General features: G+C 41.8%; 1 protein-coding gene across 1 annotated transcript in view; it reads left to right on the forward strand.

The window, feature by feature from the left end:
• The window catches only part of fat3a (FAT atypical cadherin 3a), a 465,040-nt gene that overhangs the window by 305,536 nt on the left and 133,859 nt on the right, over positions 1-25,645 (forward strand). The window contains exons 8-11 of the mRNA XM_067986342.1: positions 6,917-7,127; positions 8,236-12,315; positions 22,846-23,042; positions 23,177-23,330. Of these exons, the coding sequence (XP_067842443.1) occupies positions 6,917-7,127; positions 8,236-12,315; positions 22,846-23,042; positions 23,177-23,330 (4,642 nt within the window). The remainder of the gene's footprint in view (positions 1-6,916; positions 7,128-8,235; positions 12,316-22,845; positions 23,043-23,176; positions 23,331-25,645) is intronic.

The following is a 25,645-nucleotide window of genomic DNA, read 5'->3' on the forward strand; positions in this document are numbered from 1 at the left end:
CAGAGGAGGAAATCATTCAGAGGTGGAGAAATAGAGAGCTGTACTCACCCTTGCTGCTCTTGTCAGGTCATTGAAGCATTTCCTACATTCAATCCAGGTCCGGGGGTCTCTGCCATCTCTCTGCAGGCTGAATGTATGTTCTTCCCACTGCTGTGAAATAGAATGTCCCTCCTTACCCTTGCCTCTTACAATAGAACATCCATGAAGGCATCAGAGAACCGGGGGGTGGGGGGCAGCCTTGCGACTCATTAGTGAGAATAACCACTTTCCAGCAGTATCGCTGACCAATCTGGCATCAGTGAATGCAACCCCCATTTTAAGAGGTGCATTCACGCTTTAAATAGGCCTCTGGAGGCCCTTTGTAAATCCCGCCCAGAAAGTGGGCGGGCTGCCTATTCCCAACACGATTGCATGGGCAGCCCACCAATCAAATGTAAATGAAACCTGGGAGTTAAAATAGTCTGGGCCTCCAATTGACGACATCAGGGGGGTTTGACGCTCCCGTCTGATATCCGCTCACCCCCTGGAAACCCACTCCCAGTTAGGCTTGGGCTGATAAGTGGCAAGTAACATTCACGCCAGACAAGTGCCAGGCAATGACCATCTCCAGCAAGAGAGAGTCTAACCACCTCCCCTTGACATTCAACGGCATTACCATCGCCGAATCCCCCACCATCAACATCCTGGGGGTCACCATTGACCAGAAACTTAACTGGACCAGCCATATAAATACTGTGGCTACAAGAGCAGGTCAGAGGCTGGGTATTCTGCTGCGAGTGCCTCACCTCCTGACTCCCCAAAGCCTTTCCACCATCTACAAGGCACAAGTCAGGAGTGTGATGGAATACTCTCCACTTGCCTGGATGAGTGCAGCTCCAACAACACTCAAGAAGCTCGACACCATCCAGGACAAAACAGCCCGCTTGATTGGCACCCCATCCACCACCCTAAACATTCACTCCCTTCACCACCGGCGCACTGTGGCTGCAGTATGTAGCATCCACAGGATGCACTGCAGCAACTCGCCAAGGTTTCTTCGACAGCACCTCCCAAACCCGCGATCTCTACCACTTAGAAGGACAATGGCAGCAGGCACATGGGAACAACACCACCTGCATGTTCCTCTCCAAGTCACACACCATCCCAACTTGGAAATATATCGCCGTTCCTTCATCATCGCTGGGTCAAAATCCTGGAACTCCCTACCTAACAGCACTGCGGGAGAACCGTCACCACACGGACTGCAGCGGTTCAAGAAGGCGGCTCACCACCACCTTCTCAAGGGCAATTAGGGATGGGCAATAAATGCTGGCCTCGCCAGTGTTGCCCACATCCCATGGACGAATAAAAAAAAAAAAAATCCCACCTTGTGAGTTTCCCATACAGTCGTCGTGGGCACCACAGACAAGCTCAGTCCTATCCTTCCATGACGTCCACACATGCACTTATTTCAACGGGAGTCACTAATTAGCAGTCAGGAGCTGAAATCCTGGTAGAATTGTTTTTCCCCTCCCTTGCCAAGGACACGGAGAGCAATTTTGTCCTTTCCCCACTGCCCAATTTAGCTCAGCAATCTTAGTTATGATTGTTATGGTGCAGTACCACACAACACAGTGCATTTAACCACTCGGGACATAAGTCAAAGGCCCTGGTAAGCTGTTGCTGTAATAACATTAAATTTTCTGATTTATTTTGACTACCTTGAAAGATAAAAGTAAACTATAGTGACCTTGTCTTTGACCTGCTAAAGGATTATAGCAACTAATTCCGATAGTTTAGTCCATGCTTATTAATCGAGTGTGACTCGGCTGTCTATAACTACTGAAAAAAACATAGGACTTTCAATATCCTGCATCTGACTAAAGATTAAGCAGTATCTTCCTCATGTGACAATGTAAGTTCAACTTCTGCAAAACTAAATATTCTATGTGGCCTTATTGGTGGCCTTCAACAGTTGACTAAGAATTCAAATTCTTGGCACTGGAGCAGCCTGTAGCTCTGGAGCCGGTTTTGGTTTCATCATAAATTATTATGGGCTTTAGCGGCCAAAGGTTTTTTAAGTTGTCCCTAAGTCAGTAAAATAGTTTGCCTACACTCAAGCTCTTCCTCACATTGGAGTGGAAGTCACTCCTTATAACTCAGGCAAGTGGTAACAGGAATCTTGTAACTGACATTGACAACCAGGTACATACAGCATTAGATATAACTGCAGTGAAAGGGCAGGGCCACCTTCAGGAAAGTGTTTTAGTGACCAGTTGGCTCCAACATAGACGCAATTACTTTTGGACCCACGTCTAATCTCTGCTAGGATTCAACCATAGTTAATATTTGTTCTCCACAGAAGTAATATATGTGCCCTGTAAGCACGCACTAAGTTCTTGCCTATTACAAGTATAGACAGTATACGTCTTTTGAGTAATTAAAAAAAATACTATTTATTTTCACTCAAATAATTTAATGTCCACGCTTGAGTTAAGACATTATAAGTAATTATGTTACGAGGTTTTTACTAACAGGTTCAACGTTATTTAATTTACATTACAACTCATCCTCAAGCAAAATAATGTAAGAATGGTTCAAGGGAGGATGAGAAATTCTTCACTATGTAACATAGCGTTTAGTAGAATTTATTGTTTGAATATTCTATCAAAATTTCCTTATAAATCCAGACATAAATAGCTTTGAGCCAAAATTCCAGACACATTAAAGCATGCAGCTAAGAGCATGAATTACTGCCTTGACAGGATGCATCAGTTAAACAGCTCTTACAGTTTAGTGTTTTTTTCCATTAAGCAACATTCTAGCAAGCTTCAAAAAGCCTGACATTTATACCAAGTAAAATTGTGTGTTATTTAACAAAATGAGGTGGTTTTCTATTATTCATCCCATTGAGCTGCATATATAAATGAATTGTAAACAAAAATATCATTAGAATGCTTTGCCAGCAGAAGAAATGAGCAGTAATATAAAAACTATTATAAGATATACTGCCTAGGGGAATACACTTGTTAATGTGCAGTGTAAGCAAAAGAATCTTTCCTTTGTTTTACCAATCTAATTCTTGTCTGATATCAAGTTGTAGGTGTGCAAGAATTTTCTCCAACTTATTGACAGCAAAATTGAAACCATCCTGTTGGTTTCCTAAAAATTCCCCATCCTAGTTCTTTATTCCATCCCCTTCCCTCTGTTTGCTGAGACCGAGTCCAACAGTGCAAAACCTTTCTGTCCTATTTGAGCTTCAACTCTCATGTCTTAGCCATCAAAAACACTATCTATTTCCAACTCTGCAACATTGCCCAACTCTGCAACATTGGCCAACTCTGCCCTCACCTCGCTCACCACTGCCACTGAAATCCTTCTATACTTTTTGTCACCTCCATGCTCAACTTCTCCATCTCCTTGCCAGCCTCCTAAGCTCCACCCTACATAAACTGCAAGTCATCCAAAAATGTACTGCAATTACTAACCCACACTAAATCACTGGGGGGATTTTAACCCCAAAGAACGGGTGGGTTGTGGTCGGATAAGAGGTCAAAATATTGTAAGCGGGACTGCATCCCGGCTTCAAGGCTTCCTGGTTTAACCCAGGCGTGTTTGGATGTGTGTGCGCAACCGAAACCCGGAAGTCCCCATCCCATTCAATGCCGGCAGCTGGCTTGTTAAAGGGGCAATGTAGGTCATTTAGCAGTTGAGGTACTTAATTTTTTTGTGCATTATGCAACAGAAACCTCCTGCAGAGGTTTCCCATGGCTTCTGAAACATACCATTGAAATGGAGGCGAGATGCAGCCGAAACTCGTTTGACCTTTTAAACCTGTGATTGACACATCTCAATAAAAGGTCACGTATTGCAGCTGGTCACTCAGTTCCCTCAGGCAAACGTTTGGCTGGGAGTTCTTGATGTTTAGACTGAGAGTTCTTTGTTGAGACTGAGAATTCATGTGTTCAGACAAATTTACCAACATAATGGAGCCTCTCAAACTCACAAGATCAGGATGGGGGGCACAATGGATGTATTCCAGAGTACATCTGAGGAAGAGGAAAATCACCATTAACAGCAGGCACGGCGTGCAGTTCTGGGATCTGCAGGTGCACAAGACAGAGGTGCGCAACAAGGAACTGGAAAGCAGCAGAGAGGGCACCAACAGTGGGGCCGAGGTCGCAGGAGGCACTACCCACGGGGCAACAGATCAAATCTGTGAGTGACAGAAGGTGCCGTATTCACCCGATGGATGGAGTCCATTGTGTGAGGATGACTATCATACAGATGCATTAGAGGGTAATGCATCTCTAGATCTTTAGACAGATGCATCACATTGCATCAGGATTGGGGTGAGTGACCATGTTGGTTGCATAAATGGGGAGGTGACCAAGTGGATAGAGAGTGAAGGATGGTTGCTGGTGATACTTAAGTGGGTGTGAGGAGTATTGTGATGTAATATGCTTGCCAAGACAAAGTGATGAAGGGAGGTTGGGTGGTGTTGTATACAACAGGATTATAGGTGAATCAGCAATTGTACTCACTTTTCTAGACCTGGTCAGATCATTGAACCGCTTCCTGCACTGCAGCCAAGACCTGGGGACCTCTTGTGCTATCTCCAGCCAAGCCTTTTTGGTAACACAACAGATTTCTTCCTGCCATCCCTTGGATAAAGAACCTCCCTCCTGGCTCTCGCTGCAACCAGTAGTACATCTAGGGAGGCATCAGTAAATTTAGGCGCTGCCTTTGCTCTCCTGGACTCCATTTCTCCTTTCTCCTCCAAAATCCGTTTTTGAATTGGCCCTTTAATTACTGCAGTTCAGATTGCATCATTCGGGTGTGCAGAATGCCCACTGCGCATCTTGGAGATCCGAAACCCGAAAGCAAAGATAATTGCCTGCAATTGAGTTGCGGTCGCAGATTTAAACGCACACATTTGACTTCCGGGTTCTCCACGTGCAAATCCACCCATCCGCTGAGTTCCCAGCTCCAAGTTAAAATCCAGGCCCTGCTCTCCTATCACCCCTGTCCAAGCGAACCTCCATTAGCTCCGAGTCCCCATATGCACTGAATACCAAATCTGTATCCTTATTTACAAATCCCTCACACGCTGTAAACTCATCCAGCTCTATATGTCACTGCATGCCCTTCACTCTTCACCTTTTTTCTACTCCACTCCACTCCAAGTTTGGTTTGAGAACCTTCAGTTATCTTGTCTGCATTCTCTGGAATGACATCCAGCATGGATTTGTAAAGGGTAGGTCATGCCTGACGAACCTGATTTGAATTTTTTGAAGAGATGACTAAAGTAGTGGACAGGAGAATGTCTATGGATGTTGTTTATATGGACTTCCAGAAGGCATTCGATAAAGTCCCTCATAAGAGACTGTTGGCTAAAGTTGAAGCTCATGGAATTGAGGACAAATTATTGACCTGGTTAGGAAATTCACTGAGCGGCAGAAGACAGAGAGTAGGGATAATGGGCAGGTACTCAAATTGGCAGGATGTGACTAGTGGTGTCCTACAGGGATCCGTATTGGGGCCTCAACTATCACTGTATTTATTAACGACTTAGATGACAGGATAGAGAGCCACATATCCAAGTTTGCTGATGACACAAAGATAGGCATCATTGTAAGCAGTGTAGATGGTTCTATTACAGAGAACTATTAATAGATTAAGTGAATGGGCAAAATTCTGGCAAATGGATTTCATTGTAGGCAAGTGTGAGGTCATCCACTTCGGACCTAAAAAGGATAGATCAGAGTACTTTCTAAATGGTGAAAAGCTTGAAATGATGGAGGTCCAAAGAGACTTAGATGTCCATGTACATAGATCATTAAAATGTCATGGACAGGTACAGAAATAATCAAAAAGGCTAATGGAATGCTGGCCTTTATATCTAGAGGACTAGAATAAAATATAGAAGTTATGCTACAACTTTACAAAACCCTGGTTAGGCCACACCTCGAGTACTGTGTTCAGTTCTGAGCACCGCACCTTAGGAAGGATATATTGGCCTTGGAGGGAGTGCAGCACAGATTCACTAGAATGATACCTGGACTCCAAGGGATAAATTACAAGGAGAGATTACACAAACTAGGGTTGTATTCCCTGGAATTTAGAAGATTAAGGGGTGATTTGATCAAAGTTTTCAATATATTAAGGGGCACCGATAGGGTAGATAGAGAGAAACTATTTCTGCTGGTTGGGGAGTCTAGGACTAGGGGACATAGCCTAAAAATTAGAGCCAGAACTTTCAGGAGTGAAGTTAGGAAACACTTCTACACGCAAAGGGTGGTAGAAGTTTGGAACTCTCTTCCGCAAACAGCAGTTGATGCTAGCTCAATTATTAATTTTAAATCTGAGATTGATAGGTTTTTGTTAGTCAAAGCTATTAAGGGATATGGGGCTACGGCGAATATATGGAGTTAGCCATGATCTCATTGAATGGCGGAACTGGCTCAACAGGCTAAATGGCCTACTTCTGTTCTCATGTTCCTATGTGACTCTACATATCACTATTCCTTAGTTCAGTGCATTGGAGTATACACCACATTATGTACAAGGGGTCATTTTGCCAGGCTCTGCTGCCAGCATAGGTTGGAGAATCATGGGTATTGTGTTAGAGTCCTATCTGCAACCCAGGCTCGCGTCTGGAGAATCTGGGCGCTGACAGCAGAGCTTTATGAAATCGCTCCTGAAATGTACGCCATAACTGACTCATAAACATGCAAATTATATAACTTCTTAAATTAAGAGGAATTACATAAAGGACATAAAATCTACTACAGTTTTAGGTTTGTTTAATATTATAGCACTTATATGTTAATGTGTCTTTGGTTCTTTAACAAGCATTGATGCAAAACAAATTTAGTAATGGCTCCTGTTTAAGTGCTCAGACTTTTTAAAGTAACTTTTGAATTTATTTCACCAGGTCCGAGATCAAGAGTTTCCATACCGACGTAACTTGGTACGGGTTATAATAAATGTAGATGATGCCAACGATCACGCCCCATACTTCACTAGTGTTGTATATGATGGTTCGGTTTTTGAGTCCGCTGCTTTTGGCTCTGCTGTGCTGCAGGTTACAGCCCTAGACAAGGACAAAGGTCAAAATGCTGAACTATTATACAGTATTGAAGCAGGTGAGTAATGATTTAAAGAAAAGGTTCTTCTAGGTAGAAAATTATGAATGGTAAAACCAGAGCTGTAAAGATTGGACAATGAAATTCTGTTAAAAACATAAACATGGATAAAAGTGACAAGCTGTGTCTGTCAGCTAGTATGCAGGGAATGCCCAAGAGGCAGTAACGTATTCTTTTGCAGGATACATCTCCACACCATTCAAACCCCAGACTGAATCAAAGGATACTTATTGTTTAATGAAACCACTTGATGAATTTTTTATATGATTGACAATCTATGTATTAGAGAATATAGTCTCTATTTACCTGAGCGACATAGTTAAACAAAACTATATGCCTTTATAGCATATCCAGGTTTTCATTAAAAACTGTTAAAAATCAAGGGGGTGTAATTGGCCTATGCCAGTAGCACGAAATGGGCTCATAGTGATTTGGCAGCCTGTTTTACACCCTGCCTAATTTTCTTTTGCCTTAACTTCAATGGCGAAAGGGACACCCGCCAGAAGGCAGCAGGGTCTTTCTTTAAATATGCAGATAGGGCTCCAGTGACATAACCAGGGCCCGACTGCAGATTTAACTGGAGACCTGCACAGGGAAGCTGCCGGCATGAGGAGCTGAGGCCAGAAGAAGCCCAGAAAGTTGGAATTTTACGGGCCAGAAGGAGCTGGAGTGCCTTACAAGGAAACCTTGGGCCTTCCCTTCCCCAGGCTTCCTTCCCCTACTCCAACCACAAGGCCCTCTGACACCCCTCCCACCACTTACCCATTCCTTTGGGCCCCTAGCTGCCCGACATCCCGCTCCCGGCTGCTGGCCTGCTACCGCTTACCTCCAGGACTGACGGGGCCTATGCAGATGAGGCCCAGAAGTTAAAATCCCTGGGATTCACAGATTTATACTGTTTACAAATCAGTCCACATGTTAATGTTTAAAATGTATATTCTGAAATTTTATTTTGAAAACCTCTATCTTGAATGGCCAAAGCAGGTTGCACCATCGAGATAAAATGCCAACATTCAATCTTTTTAGTAAAAAATGATTTATAGTCTGTTAATATCTTTTTTAAAAAGTACAGTTTTTTAACTTGTGATTATTCTCTCTCCTCTTTCAGGAAACAATGAGAATACTTTTAAAATCGAACCTATTTTGGGGATTATCACTGTATCTAAAGAACTTGACCTCTCATCCCTTGGCCAGTATGTCTTAACTGTTAAAGTGACTGATCGGGGCTTACCAGCCCTATCTGCTACTGCAATTGTACGTGTCTCTGTGACCTTCTCGGACAACGCACAGCCCAAGTTCCTTCAGAAAGAATATATGATCGAGATCAATGAAAATGCCAGTGTTGGTACCTCGGTGATTATGATCTCAGCAGTGAGTCAATCTACAGTAGTTTATGAAATAAAAGTTGGAAATCCAGAGAGTGTTTTCACAATAAACCCTTATTCTGGCGTCATTAGTGTTTGGAAAGCACTTGATTATGAACACATTCCTTCTTATCAGCTGATCGTGCAAGCAACCAACATGGCAGGAATGTCTTCAAACACTTCAGTCAGCATTCACGTTGTTGATGAAAATGACAACCCTCCGATATTTCTGCATTCACAATACTCAGGTAGCATTAGTGAGGCTGCTCCAGTCAACAGTGCTGTTTTAATCTCTGGCAACAAACCACTTGTTATAAGAGCCACTGATGCTGATTGCAACCAGAATGCATTGCTTGTTTATCAAATTGTTGAATCTACTGCAAAGAAATATTTTTCAGTTGATTCGAGCACAGGGGCAGTCAGAACTATAGCAAATCTAGATCATGAAACAATTCCAATTTTCCATTTCCAAGTGCATGTCAGAGATGGTGGAAGTCCACAGCTCACAGCTGAAACTCTGGCAGAGGTTACCATTCATGTGAATGACGTCAATGACTCACCACCAAAGTTCAGCCAAGAAGTGTATGAAACTGTTCTTCTCCTGCCAACATATAATGGTGTTGAGGTTCTCACTGTGTCAGCCACAGACCCTGACTTTGAAGTATTATCAGAATTAACTTATACATTAACTGATGGAAATATAGCAAATTGTTTTTTGATTGATCTGAGAAGTGGGGTGATCACTGTAAAGAATCACACCCATGTTGAAGAACTCTATAGACTTACTGCTCGTGTATCTGACGGGAAGTTCAGCAGCACAGCACTGGTAAAAATAAGTGTGAAAGATGCAATTGACAGTGGCCTACACTTCACTCAAAGTTTCTATTCAGCGTCCATCTTGGAGAACAGTACAGAGACAAAAAAAGTGGCTGTGGTAAATGCAGTGGGAAACAGGCTTAATGAGCCATTGAAGTACAAGATATTGAATCCTGGTGACAAGTTTACAATTAAATCCACTTCAGGAATTGTGCAAACAATGCCTGTGTCGTTTGACAGGGAAGAGCAAGAGTTGTACGAGTTAGTGGTGGAAGCAAGTCGCGAGCATGATCCCTGGTATGTTGCGCGAGTAGTCATTAGAGTCCAGATTGAAGATATTAATGATAATCCACCAGTATTTGTAGGCCTTCCTTATTATGCTGCAGTTCAAGTTGATGCAGAGCCAGGTGCTCTTATATATCACATCACAGCTGTGGATTGTGACAAGGGTAAGAATGGAGAGATAACCTACTTTCTTAGAGACGGGTACAGCCACTTTGAGATTGACCAATATACAGGTGTTGTCACGTTAAAAGAACCTTTTGAATCTGATTTATCCAATGTTGAATATGATGTTGTCGTCATTGCAACAGATGGGGGTTCTCCTTCCCTTTCTACATGTGTAGAACTGCCGATCACAGTAGTTAACAAAGCAATGCCTGTCTTTGCAAAATCATTTTACATAAGAACAGTAAATGAAGACATACATCTGCACACTCCTATCCTCAGTATCAATGCAACTAGTCCTGAAGGCCAAAGTCTAGTATATACCATTACTGATGGAAATCCCTTAAACCAATTCAATATAAATTTTGATACAGGAGTCATTAGTGTCATTCACCCTTTGGACTATGAAGTTGAATCCAGCTATAAAATGACTGTAAGGGCAACAGACTCCCTCACAGGAGCTCGAGCTGAGGTGACAGTGGACGTATCCATAGATGATGTTAATGACAACCCTCCAGTTTTTGAAAGAACTATGTATGAAGCAACCCTTTCTGAATCCTCAATGGTTGGAACACCTGTGCTGCAAGTTATTGCTGTAGATGCAGACTCTGAAAACAATAGATTAGTACGCTATCAGATTGTTCAGGACAATTTAAACAGCACAGACTACTTTCACATAGACAGCACAAGTGGGTTGATTCTAACATCACGCATGTTGGACTATGAGCTAATTCAACAATATAGCTTTATAGCTAGAGCAACAGACAATGGCATTCCCCCAATGAGCAATGATGTCCCAGTCATTGTTTACGTGACAGATATGAATGACAGCCCTCCAGTTTTTAATCAGCTTCTGTACGAGTCCTATGTGAATGAACTTGCACCACGTGGTCATTTTGTAACCTGCGTGCAGGCATCTGATGCAGATAACTCTGATGCTGACAGATTGGAGTACAGCATCCTGTCTGGTAATGATCATATGAATTTTATCATGAACAACAAGAGAGGGATTATTACACTTTCCAACCACCGCAAGCAAAGAATGGACTCCGTGTACAACTTGAATGTCTCTGTATCAGACGGCATTTTTACTAGCACTGCTCAAGTGAACATCAGGGTACTTGGTGCCAATCTATACAGTCCTGTCTTTTCACGCAATGTTTATCTGGTGGAACTGAGAGAGAACTCTGCCATTGGAAGCAAGGTGACTCAGGCAATGGCTACTGATGGGGATTCTGGAGAATATGGGAATATTAGCTACCTTATAGTTAATGACTTTGCAAGAGATCGGTTCTCTATCAATTCTGCAGGTCAGATTATTATAACTGAAAAGCTAAACAGGGAAGTTCCTCTGGAGAGTGATATTGATATTACAGTGATGGCAGTTGATGGCGGTGGTAGAGCGGCATTCTGCACTGTGAGAGTCATACTGGTGGATGATAATGACAACGCTCCCCAGTTCATGGCCTCAGAATACAGGGCAAGCGTCAAAGCAGATGTGACAAAAGGGTCATTGGTCATCCAAGTAGAAGCTTTTGATCCAGATGAAGGAACAAATGCTAAAATCCTGTATTCATTATACAGTGAAGATACAGATTATGTAGCAAATGCAATAGACATTGACCATGAAACCGGATGGATTGTGACAAAGGGAAATTTTGACCATTTAAAAAATACAATTCTCTCATTCTTTGTGAAAGCCTCAGATGGTGGTGTCCCTGTGAGGAGTGTTCTGGTTCCTGTATACTTTCACATACTTTCTCCTGAAACAATCCTTCCTGCCTTTTTGCAGCACCAGTATTCATTCATGCTACCAGAGGATATCCCTATAGGAAGTACCGTTGGTACAATCCAAGTTTTGCCTCGTCAGACTGTTCTGTTCAGTACAATTACTGGTGGATTATCAAAAAATAACCAAGATGGAGTATTTGTAATAGATTCACACACTGGAGTGTTAAAATTGGACAAGAAACTTGATTATGAAGCAACTCCTTTTTATGAGTTTTTGGTTACAGTCACAGTTCATAATGGGAGAACTGACATCATTTTGACAACTAATGTCAAAATTGAAGTTATGGATTTGAATGACAACAAACCTATCTTTCAGACCAATCCATATGAAGCTGTGGTAATGGAAGGAATGCCTATAGGGACCAAAGTGATCCAAATCCAAGCAATCGATGATGATTCAGGAGCCAATGGACAGGTCATATACAGTATGCTTCCAGCAGCTCAGTCAGACCTTGAAGTCACAGAAATATTTGCTATTGACAGCAACAGTGGCTGGATTAGGACACTTAAAGATCTTGACCATGAAAGGCAGCCAACTTACACTTTTACAGTGGTAGCTTTAGACCACGGTGAGATTGTGTCTCTGTCCTCAACAGCAATAGTTCAAGTAACTGTTACAGATATAAATGACAACGCTCCAAATTTTGTGAATGAGATATATAGGGGTTCTGTTAGAGAGAGTGATTCACCTGGAGAGGTTGTTGCAGTCCTTAGCACGAGAGACGATGACACATCTGAAATCAACCGCCAAGTCAGCTATCATATTACAGGTAAGACTTAACTGTTAGAGTGCGACTGCACACTTATAGATAATTAAGACATTCCTCTAGAAAAAAATGTCAGTGTGTGGTAATGAGATTACTAACCCATTGTTCAGGGGTTACTGATTTACTAATTAAGGAACACTGCTTGTGCTACTCGTGGTATTTGCAACCTCGGACACCAATTTACTTTGTTCACAAAGTTGTAATACTGCTTTATTACTGATGTCTCAGAAGTTATTTTAATGCCCTTTTGCCTGAAAAAAGTGGATTAACATAATACCTACCTGGATGATATTTTACATGAATGACGTTTAAACTTACTTATAGATTTTTTAAAAATTCGTTCATGGGATGTGGGTGTCGCTGGCGAGGCCAGCATTTATTGCCCATCCCTAATTGCCCTCGAGAAGGTGGTGGTGAGCCGCCTTCTTGTACCGCTGCAGTCCCTGTGGTGAATGTTCTCCCACAGTGCTGTTAGGTAGGGAGTTCCAGGATTTCGACTCTGCGACAATGAAGAAACGGCGATATATTTCCAAGTCAGGATGGTGTGAGACTTAGAGGGGAACGTGCAGATGGAATGTCTTCCATAACTGGCCTGCAAACAGAAATTGAAAATTATGTTGTTATTTCAAATACTGTATTAAGTAGAAACATTTGCACATTTTGTTAATGGCACCCCATTCATTATAGCTTTAATTTATATGTTATTAACAGTGTACACTACAATTTCATGATGATATGGAGCTCTATACTTATGCAGAACTTGTAAGCGGATTAACTTACTAACACTTAGCTCACCAGAAGAAGTGTAGTTCATGGTCATACAGTAGGACAACCATTGTAAGTGTGTGGGACGTGTATGTTTGAGCAAAACAGAATTATCCCACTCAAAGCAGAAGTGTTGATATGTCAGCTACAATTATGTGTAAGAATGAATTGTACTTTGGATAATCTTGACGTATGATTCCTCCATTGGAGAAATAAACACAGCACCTTCCCTGGAGAGAACATTGATGAGGTTGTTAAAGCCTGACAGAAGCCACAGCTGGGATGGTACCAGCTGCTATTGTTACCCTCTAGTGAATGGAACATACAGTGGCAATATGTTACATTTCACTGGATGAAATATTTTGGTGTTTGGAGCATGTCAGCTGAGTGCATTTAATACCTAAAAAGCATCTTGTCAGCTAAGCATTGGCTGTGTGCTACACTAAAATCATAGAATTTCTAATTGTTTTGTCATTAGTACAAATAAAGTCTATTTACATATAGCTAATTTTATTGGTCGTTTAATTGAACTGGAAGATACTCCATGTAATGGTATGATATTTACTGCTGTGGCACTATTTGATATCTTGACTATGCCACAGATACATGCCATTATATGTAATATTTTACCTTGAAGCTAGATATATTTCAGTAACGAAGACACTGAGCCCTCAATGTAAAACTAAGTTGAAGTTTCATATCTAAACTTTTGGGATTCCTCTTATGTTACCAGCTGACGGTAAGTTTGTTACTTACTGCTGTAGAGTAAGTCAAGTCTTTAGTAACCACCATTGGAACTAACATCAGGTGATCTATAGATGGATGGCGGTTTAACACCACTTCAAGTCTGAATTGTGAACTTATGGTCGCAACTAACCATATGGGACAATCGTAGCTTGATGATTTTTCTTTACAAGTAGTATTTATGCCAGATTTCACTGCTTATTGTAAACCTTTAGACTGCAATCTGTTCCAGGGAATTCCAGTTAGTTTTTAGCATGCACACCACAATGCTAAAAACCAGAGCAAATGTTACAGTCATAATGCTATTGAAACCATTAGGAATAGTTTTAATGCTGAAATATTAATCCTAGAGAACTAAAATAAACAAATAAAATAATTTTAAAGCTTTTTCTATTCACTGTCTTTCCTTTTCTCCTATTCTCTCTTCTATTACTATTTTATTTATGTCTAATATATATCAGTTTCTAACTTTTCTGTTACATTTTTTCCTAATTAAGATACTTCATTTACTTATTCTCCTGAACTAGTACACCATAAGTAGGATCTATTGCATATCCCTAAACTATAAATAATCCCATCTGCCATTGTATTTAATTAAATATTCAGTGTGACTGCCTTTTCTGCTAGAAAGCTGTTCTGACTACAAATATATCCCTGCTCAACTCTGGCATTTGTGGAGAGATTTCAGGTTTTGGTTCTGCCTCGAAGCATACATCCAAGTACATAGTTGAGTGTAAGTAGGGATCAGTCCGCAGACATTCCAAGCAGCATCTTGTGATCGTCTCACTGAAGCAGTATGTGACTTAGCTGTTCTATCTTGAGCTTTCATTCCAAAGTCATACCACTACTAGTTTAAATTCATTGTGAGGATGCAAATATGGGGTACGGTCGTATAGTGGTTATATAACTGGACTAGTAATCCGGAGAACGTGACTCAGTTTTAAAAAAAAATGACATTTTAAAAAAGCTAGTATCAATAAGAGTGACCATGAAGCTGGCGGATTGTCATAAAAACATAACTGGTTCACTAATGTCCTTTGGGGAAGGAAACCTGCCGCCTTTACCTGGTCTGGCCTTTATGTGCCTCCAGTCCCACACCAATGTGGTTGACTCTTAATGGCTCTGAGAAGTAGCATGGCAAGCCACTCAGTTGTATCAAACCATAGGAACATAGGAACAGGAGTAGGCCATTCAGCCCCTCGTGCCTGCTCCGCCATTTGATAAGATCGTGGCTGATCTGTGATCTAACTCCATATACCTGCCTTTGGCCCATATCCCTTAATTCCTTTGGTTGCCAAAAAGCTATCTATCTCAGATTTAAATTTAGCAATTGAGCTAGTATCAATTGCCATTTGCGGAAGAGAGTTCCAAACTTCTACAACCCTTTGTGTGTTGAAATGTTTTCTAATCTCACTCCTGAAAGGTCTGGCTCTAATTTTTAGACTGTGCCCCCTACTCCTAAAATCCCCAACCAGCGGAAATAGTTTCTCTCTATCCACCCTATCTGTTCCCCTTAATATCTTATAAACTTCGATCAGATCACCCCTTAACCTTCTAAACTCCAGAGAATACAATCCCAATTTGTGTAATCTCTCCTCGTAACTTAACCCTTGAAGTCCAGGTATCATTCTAGTAAACCTACGCTGCACTCCCTCCAAGGCCAATATGTCCTTCCGAAGGTGCAGTGCCCAGAACTGCTCACAGTACTCCAGGTGCGGTCTAACCAGGGTTTTGTATAGCTGCAGCATAACTTCTGCCCCCTTGTACTCTAGTCCTCTAGATATAAAGGCCAACATTCCATTTGCCTTCTTGATTATTTTCTGCACCTGTTCATGACACTTCAATGATCTATGTACCTGAACCCCTAAGTCCCTTTGGACATCCACTGTTTTTAACTTTTTACCATTTAGAAAGTACTACAAAGAATAGCTGCATCAGTTCAAGAAGAAGGCTCACCACCATCTTAGGGCAGTTAGGATGGGCAATAAATGCTAGTCTTGCCACCAACACCCGCATCCCGACAAAGAATTAAAAAAATATATATACAATGTAATAAACATTCGTAGTCAGGCCTTGGTGCATAATCATTGAAATAATTGTTGCCTTCTGTTCATTGTCTGCACAGTGGTGGTTGGAAAGGAGCTGCATTTGAAATCATCTGACAGTATGTTATTATGTAGATAATAAGTGTTTAACCACCAACTGATTTCAGTTAAAGGTAAAATTAAGTCTAATCTGGGTAAGTACACATAAGCCGATTGTTTCACCAATAAAAATAAAAAGCAGGATTTTTTTCAAGAAAGTACATGTTTATTGTATAGATTTTTGAAACTGAAGTTTTTTTTTAAAAGTTACTTTGAAATTCACTTCCTGGCAGGTGGTTTACTGGATAATTTCTTAGAAAATATAGTTGTGTATGGTGTAGTGAATTTCATGTACTTAAGTTAAGTAATTAGCTGTTGACATTTTTAGATAGGATTTTTTCCATGGTAAGTATTTACATAATAAACAGTCCTTTTGTGCGTAGGAGTTCTTCTTGTCTTCAGTATTCTTGAACTTTGATTGCTTGAGGGTGTTCCATCCCATTATCTGGTCTCGTCATCCGTTATAGTCAGATTCCAGGTGCCAGGATAGAAGAGTTGCCTGTAAAAGCTCCTCTCCAACCTACAGATTTGAATTCTGCTGCAGCTGTACAGCATCCAAAATCAGGCAAAATATCTTGAAGTAATTAGGCTCCCTTAAATTAAATCTGAACTTCTACCATGATTCTTAAAAACTAATATGCGCATATATAATAACTCATTATATTAAAAATCTTGTATGTGCCGCAAATTTTACTTCTTGTGTCAAGATTTTAAACATTTAAAATTGAAAATCATGCATTTTGTGTCAACATTTAAAATTGAAAATCATTATGTAACCGCTTATTATCAAAAGTTTTACCATTGTGGTGTATTGATGAACCACTGAGGTTTGGCAGAACTGGAGGTGGAATATGGGGACTGACTCATGGGGGGATTCCTAGGGTAAATTTTAACGTGGGCTGCCCCATATAAACTGCGGCCGCTGCCGGCCACCACTTGCCTCCCTCTCAATCTCCTCCCCTTCCGGATGTATTGTTGGCAACCAGCGAATTGCCCTCTTGGAGGGCGACTTGTGCCCACAGTATGCCAGGTGCCTTCTGATGATGCAGGAGGATAATATCGTGTGGTCCCCTCGCTTATCAGTTTAGACGGTGGTTGCTATCTCTTAGTTCGTGCCTAAATATTGGCGCAAACAAATTTCTCGGCCAGGTTGTGTATGTAAGAGAGAAAGAGGGAAACACCAAAAAAAAATTACAGACTGTACTGATTGTACGTCAGTTGCATTTTTTTTTGGTTTCTAATTATAAATGCATTTTCAACTTCAGAAAGTATATTAAGCTGAAAGAGAGATGCACATACACACACAAGGAGAGTGATTTTAACTATGCAGAGCACACCGACCAGGCCAACTGCCTGATCCTGCCAATGGTCAGCCTGGTTAAGTCTGAAGGCCAGGCCTCATTACCATGCCACCAAAGGCACCTCGCTGAGGCAAAATCGGGTGGCCCAGAGGTCGACCTGTCCAACAGGAAGGTAGGTCCAGGGGGACATTGACTGGTGTGGGAACCCGGGGTGACAGCAGCTGACATTATTCTTGTGGAGCTCAGCGGACCAGTCCTGCTCCTCTTGGCCTCACAAAAATAATTTTAAACTTACCTTTTTGATGCGTCATCTGCTATATCACCCAATTGTCTATCAAAATTACAGTCAGGGTTCTAAGGGTCTACGGCGGGCCATCTGGCTGCCCATGGGAAGGTCCCTTTGAGGATGGTGGTGGCCTGAGCACAGATGTAAATGAAGCAGCAAGCCATTTTTACGCCACTATCGCTCTGTTTACAACGGGTGGCCCAAGTTAAAATTTACCCAAGAAATCTACCCATGAGTCAATCCCCATATTCCACCCCCAGTTCTGCCAACCCCCCCCGCGCGATCTCCAACGCCCCCCCGCCCCTCCCCATCTTCTCTAATACTTAACTTCTTGCTTCCTCGTCCTTCCTCTTCTCCCGTCAGGAAATCCCCACCACTGCGCCGTCTTCCCTGCTCGGTGTTAAAAATTAGGCCATTGTTTAGGTTTGGATAAGACTGAGAACTTAATGTTCCTGGTTATAACATTTTCAGAAGGAATTGAAGGGAAAAAGAAGGTTGAGGTAGCAGTGTTATTAAAGAATTCTATCACAGCACTAAGATGTAAGAATGACCTAAGTGGTTTTGTTAACACAATCCATATAGGTCGACTGAAGAAATAGAAATGGTGCAAATCTACGTGTAACATTACAGGCCATCAAACAGTACAGATGAGATAGGGGAGTCCTGCAAACAGCTTATAGAGATATGTAAGAATAACAGGGCAATAATATTGGGTGATTTTAACTATCCCAAGATTGAAATAAAGATAATATATGTGGTCAAGTGGAACATTTTTTAGAATACATCCAGGACTGCTTCCTTGAACACTATATTTTTAGTCCTATAAGGAATGAAGTATTGTTTAATTTAGTTCTGGGAAATGAAGTGGTGCAAATAACTAGTGTCAGAGTAGGAGAACAATTGGGAAATACCAACCACAACATAGTTAGGATCAATGTAAGAATAGAAAAGGATAATGAGGCGCCAAAGATAAAGGTGCTGAACTGGAAATGGACAAAGATCGATGAGGTAGGATTTTTGTTCTTAAAAAATGACAATTTTGGGAAAGTGGGCAGAAAACACAAATGTATTCCTCAACTAACATGTTGCAGGAGAAATCAGACTTCGCTGCACCCATTTTTCAGGTACAAAACTGGGGCAAAAAGCAGCAATTTCCCGTTGTTGTCCCATACCCCAATGGCGCCTGAAATACATCCAGCACCATATTGGGTAGGACGATACTTAGGCATTCCTCACAGCTGCCTGAAACAGGCACTAGGTCCTTTGAGTATGTTAATGAGGGGCCTAATGTCTGTTTCAGGACATTTCCAGGTAATTCATTGGGACTGAGCAAAGCATGTGCTGGGTATGCTGATTGGCATCTCCAGCTCGATGGAAATATGCTGGTGAGGCCTAATTTCGGTCAATCCTTGGGCCTCCGATTTCTGGCGCACATACCCAGCTGCTGACCATTCTACAGCCAAAATGAATTTCTATCTCACTTACTCAAGTTAACTGGGCAGAAAAATTAGCAAACAGGTTGATGGATCAACAGTGGGAATCTTTAAGTATAAGGTGGAATACAAAATATATTCCTATAAGGTGAAAAGAGAGTGTATCAAAAATAAGGTTCTGAGCATAAATAGATAGATTAAAAATAAACTGTATCTTAAAAGGGAGACATATGATAAAATTAGGGCTAGCAGTACTAAAAGAATTAGAAATATAGAATGTGTAGTGGGGAGCTGGAAAGGGAGATTTGTAGGGCCAAAAGGGAATATGAAAAAGAGCTAGCAAATAATAGAATAGGAAATAACAAAGGCTTTAATAAGCATTTAAATAATTAAATGAACGGGTAGGATCACTTTGGGATGAAGGGGGATGGAGGATGAAGATTTACCAGGTATTAAAGGATATGAAAAAGGACTTGGTTCTGAAAAAAAGCACAACTGAAGGTGAATACGTCACCAGACCCTGAGGCCAGGCACCATTGGTTGTTGAAAGAAGTCAGCGAGGAGACAACAAAGGGTCTGACCATAATTTTTCAGTCCTTATTAAATATGCAAATTGTATTGGCAAGTAGCTGATGGAACACCTCTATTCAGGAAAGGAGCGAGCATAAACCATGTAACCATAGATCAGTTAGGTCCAGTGTCGATTGTGCACAAACTCTTGCAATCCATAGTTCAGGATAAAATTAGTGAAGATTTAGAAGTACACAGGTTATTCAAGGATGTCCAGCGCAGATTTCTTAAAGGTAAGTCATGTTTGACAAATTTAACAGATAGTGTAAAATTAAAATATTCCTATGTATTATTTGTGTCAAGTTTAAAGAGTCATGTTTGAATTGTTAGTCTGTTCCCTAAGTTTTTCCATGGGGAACAATGAGAATTGCATCAAACACTATGGAGGTAATTTTAACTTCTGGTGCGAATAGTAAACTGGTGGTTGGGATCAGCCATCTGTTATACGCCCTTCCCAATTTGCAGTATCATTGAAGATAATGGAAAGAAAATTGGGTAAGGTGTGTTCTGCAACCACCAGTTTATCGCCCGTGCCAAAACTGAGAATTACCAACCGTTTCTGATATTAGTGATGTCAGTGCATCAGTGCGAACACTCATATATTGACAATCCAAAGGTATCTGTTGAATTAAAATAGAGAAAGATATTATAAAGCTACCTTTCCTTCAAGCATACCCCTGCAAACACATAACTTCTGCAACTTAATCCTCATGCAGCTTCCTAAGTGGAGAATTGGTTTTAGGCTTCTCCCTGGGGAGGATAAGAATGTATCCTTTTGCCATTTGAGCTCATTTCTGTCCAACCAGTTTAATGATGTAGAAAAGTAATATTGCAAGGTTCAATGTCACAGTTTCAGTATAATGAAAAGCCATTCTGCTCCATCTCCCATGTAGTCAGAAGCTCTTTGGAATGATAAACGCGATATGATTGCCTAACTTATCTTCCCGAACTGCTCCATGGAAGTCTACTTTTAAAGGCTACCTAATTTAATGTATCTTCTTGAGCCTTGTAAATGTTTTTTGAGCAGCACAGATCATGCTAATAAACAAGGCTCTGTGATTTCAGTACTGTCACTGCAGTATATTTTGGAGTTATTTCCAATTGAAGAGGATTATTTTATGGCAGTTACCCTTTTTTAACTTGGTGTGTGAACGAAGATAACCTTGTTATGTCACTGTAGAGAGTTTTTATCCCCCTCAGTAAAGAATAGCTGTACCTGTAAGTGGTATTTTTTACTTTTATACATGTGTTTTTTATTGTTGATTATGTTCTTGATGCTCCTACTCTCCTGAAGTCATTGGGGGTAATTTTGATTTTGTACAATAGTGTGAAATAGGTGATAGTGAATCAGCAGCCCGTTTTACATCTCTCCTGATTTTTAATTCCATTTACTTCAATTATCCCCATTGACTCATGGTTGGAATATGGTTTGATGGATGCTGGTTGCCCTCTAGTACATCGCACAAGCGGCCATTATTCCTGTTTGATCCTTGATGATATGTGTTAGTATGCTATTTTACCAAGGGGGCTTAACAGCCAAGCCTGATCTTGTCCTCACCCAATGTCCACACATGCCCGTTTCCAGGGTTCAGGAGTGGAATCCCTGGCCAATATTCCATTCCCTAACACTGGACAATTGTAGTATTTCTATTGCCATCTAACAACAACAACTTGCATTCATATAGTGCCTTTAACGTAGTAAAATGTCCCAAGGCGCTTCATAGGAGCGATTATCAAACAAAACTTGACACCGAGCCACATAAGGAGATTAGGACAGGTGGAGGTAGGTTTTAAGGAACATGTTAAAGAAGGAGAGAGAAGTAGAGAGACAAAGAGGTTTAGGGAGGGAATTCAGAGTTTAGGGCCTAGGCAGCTGAAGACACGGCTGCCAATGGTGGAGCAATTAAAATCGGGGATGTGCAAGAGGCAAAAATTGGAGGTTACAGAGATAGGGAGGAGCGAGGCCATGGAGGATGAGAATTTTAAAATCGAGGCATTCCTGGCTGAGATCAGCACAGGGCAGAGTTGAACCTGGGACCCTCCTAGTCTGCCACTCACTGGATAAATTTGGTCAGCTATTAGATGAACTGTTTTATATTGGATGAGCTGTTATCTGCTTTTATATCATATTACTTAATTTCTTGCCATATCAAATGGCTATTTAAAATTTCTGTGAGTTAATTGAACTACTAGTACCAAATTAATTAGGTATCACGGATACTTTAAACTTTGGACCTAAGACCAATGAGTCATTGGTTATGTATAGTTTTTCCTATTTATGGGAAGGGAAATTGCTTTATAGAATTATAAAATTATAATTACAAGTGCAGCATTGTTTTCCTTTAAAAACAAAACCGTGTACTATATGCTTGAAACCGGTAGTGATGATATTATGTGTTACCATCATTAATATAGCTGCTGCAACATTTGCATTATATTTTGCAACTATTGCACATTCAGTTGCTATTTTAAAAAAACATGATTTTCGCAGTCTTAATCCAGTTCTATGCAGATATAAGCGTACCATCTATAGCTGCCTATAATTTGTATTTTAAGGGTTTACACTCTCATACCAATTTTATGAAGCCATTATACATTTTGATAACATGATGCTAGTGAGAGCAGTGCATTGATGATTAGGCTCTAGATTTTTAATCTGACTCTCAGAAGCCACAATGGTGGCTAGTGTTGGGACTGGAAGTTTCATGCTAGTGTTTAAAGCTGTGAGGTGGGTTGATGCTCTTACTTGTAACCATGAAGTTGTAGGATTTGAGTTCTCCACATGGCAATTTCCAAGTTTTACTTATGCCACCAGCAGATCCCCAGAAAAGCCAAGTACTTTCTTGACACAAAAGAAAAACTGGAAGGCAGATAATTCTGGCTGAAAAGTGGCATTGATTAAACTTGGGTGCAGGTTATGCGTTCTGGCCCTCACTATGGGTTTGAGGGATATTTTTCTTGAGATACATTAGGATAAGTTCTCTGAAATTGTTTTAAGCATATTACTGGGTAGAGTAGAGGGAGTTTTACTTTGCACCCATTGTACCTGACCTGAGTATTATTGAATGAATAGCTGTATACCATTGATGAAAATATAAATCAAAAACATAACTCTTTAACCCGGTGTAACATTCAAAGATTGAAAGTTTTATTAATAAACTAACCTTTATGTTCAGTGTTATGTCACTAGAGTAGTGAGCTTTCTCAGATAATGTTTTTTTTAACACTGCGCAATAGTATCTGCTGTGCTTGACATTCATGTCTTTCAAGTTTTCTATATGTATGTTTAGGAGGAAATCCTAAAGGAAAGTTTGCCCTTGGCCTGGTTCAGAATGAGTGGAAGGTCTATGTAAAGAGACCATTAGATCGTGAGGAGCAGGATATTTACTTGCTGAATATTACAGCCACCGATGGGCTTTTTGTATCAAGAGCAGTGGTAGAAGTCCGAGTACTGGATGCCAATGATAACAATCCGGTCTGTGATCAGGTAAATAAAACAAGTCTCTCCTCTGTCTCTTTTCTGACTCGTGAGTAATCCTCATTTAGTATTCTTCTAATGTTTAAATTACTGAAGCATGAGCTACATCTGAGACAAAATGTGTTGCCATTAAATACCTGCAGGTCACCTACACAGAGACAATTCTGGAAGACATTCCACCAAATAAAGTTATTCTAAGGATTGGCGCTCATGATGCTGACATTGGGTCTAATGCAGAAATACGATATTCTTTGCATGGAGTTGGCTCAGATAAATTTTTCCTGGAACCAGAAAATGGTAAGTGTTTCTGTAACCTGAATATGGATATTTTTTCAGTTTTTAGATTACAGTGTAAGAAATAAACAGGATGAGATTTATTGTGGGCGTGACTAAAAGTGTACTGTATTAAAATTCAACTTAAACAACAAATGTGGGAGCTCCCCCAATGACTGAGGTTTACTGACCAGGAAGGCTTCCTCTATCAGCTAATTCAGGCCAGACCAGGGATCAAACCTGAGACTATGGCCCCGATATTAGCGGGGAGGCGGGATGGCAGCGGGGGTGGGGTGCGATTGGACGGGTGGCAAACCCGCATGAACCAAACTTACCGTTTCTGACGCGATCGCACGTTGATAATGGTTAACGTCCTCTCCGGGTTTCGCGCCCGGCAGCTAGCCTGATTGACAGGCTGGCTGCCGTCAGGAGCTGCAGCGTGACGGGTGGGGGGGCGAGAAAGAGAGAGAGCCAGACGTCATCTGGCGCTGGAACGGAAGACTGGAGTTGGCAGGGGGGGAGGATGGAAGATCCGGTGCTGGACTGGAACATGGGGGGGAAGAGGGGAAGATCGGGATGACATCGGGAGGGTGAAGAGTGGGACAACGGAAGGGTGAAGAGTGATCATCGGGCGTGACATTGGGAGGGTGAAGAGGGGGACATCGGAGCGGGAGACATTGGACATCGGAGCAGGTTTCAAAGGTAGGTTCATTTAGTGTTTTCACTTCCTTGCATGGTTTTTTATTTATTTTATTTAGTTTCTTTTTGCCTGAAGAGAAATAGCACATGGGTTTGTGGGACGGGTTTTGAAATAAAACTGACGACCAGAGAGCAGATTGTGGCGCAGTAAAGATTAGCAAAAGAATGGCTCCAGAGGAGGGTAGGAATCTGATTAAAAGATTGATATAAGCACCAGACATTAGCATGTCCCACACAACTACGTAATAAGTATGGCAGTATACATTACACAGTTAGATCAGCACCAAACGTCAGAAGATGGCTGTTGAACTGACTTTGAAGATAAATAGCAAATAGCACAACATCTATCAAGCAAAATACTCGGATACTAGAAATCTGAAATAAAAACGGAAAATGCTGGAAATAATCAGCAAGTCAGGCTGCATCTTTGGAGAAAGAAACAGAGTTAATGGGCAGCATTTTAGCACCCGCTATCGGGTGCGTTCCTGGCGGGGGGGCCCCGAAAATCAGGAAATCCCGGAGCGGGACCGGAGCCCGCCTTGAACCCGCGCACTTCCGGGTTCCCCACAGACGCGCCGGCGTGCGCGCGCAGCCCCTGCTGGGGGGAATCCCGCAGGCAATTAAAGCCAGCAGGGTTCCACTTGAACGTATTTATTTTGCTTGTTCAGGTCATTAACTGACCTGATTAAGGGATTATGTGAGGAGGGGTGGGATTTTAAAGCAAACTGGGACTGTTTCCCACACTGGGGGAAACACCCCCAGTTCAAATGGACCTGTTGCAGCTGTCAGCCTGTGGCAGCTGCAAAGGTCCATTTGACAGGTGGGGGGGGGGTGGGGGAGACCCTCACTCATTGCAGGAGGCCAATCTGTCACTTGGGACAAAGTTTGGCCTCCACCACCCTCCTCCTGACAATCAAAGTCACCAACTTGCACACTTACCCCTGGGTCCAGAGATATGTACCTACCTTGCGGACCCCCTCAGATGTACATCTTCTGGATGGGGGCCGCCGTAGTTGCAGTCATGACCTCCTCGGAGGGCGAACAGCATCACCAGCCTCGCCATCCACGCCGTCCACCTCTGACATGTGGAGCTCCACAACACAGTGCTGTGACACATCCACCTGTACAGCAGGAGGGAGGGCTACCGCAGAGAGAGATGTGTCGCAGAGGGCACGACCCTCGCCACAGGGTCCACAGACCGAGGCTCAGCTTCCTGGACCTCTCTGAGCAGCAGTGCACACGGAGGCTCAGAGTCACTCGACATGTAGTCGTGGACATCTGCAGCCTCCTTCATGCCAAGCTGCTCCCGGCTGGCCCGAGCACCATCTTCTTACCTGTCGCTGTCAAAGTCACCACTGCCCTCAACAACTTCTCCTCCACATCCTTCCAGGGTGCAACCGGGGACATCGCCGACGTCTCTCAGCCGTCTGCACTAAAGAGCCCTGCAAATACACCTACACCCACTCTGCAGTGACACAATGGGTCTTCATTGTGATCCTCAGGAAAGGGCATTATTGCACAAACCAGACAAGATTCGCGAAGACATGGCAGTAGTGGTGCCAATATAATATGTGATGTGAGTTGCTCAGAAATTAAATATAATTAACAACCATGACAAACCCTCAAACACCTTTGTGCAT

The sequence above is a fragment of the Heptranchias perlo genome, chromosome 6 (genome assembly GCF_035084215.1).
Source record: "Heptranchias perlo isolate sHepPer1 chromosome 6, sHepPer1.hap1, whole genome shotgun sequence".
Lineage (NCBI taxonomy): Eukaryota > Metazoa > Chordata > Chondrichthyes > Hexanchiformes > Hexanchidae > Heptranchias > Heptranchias perlo.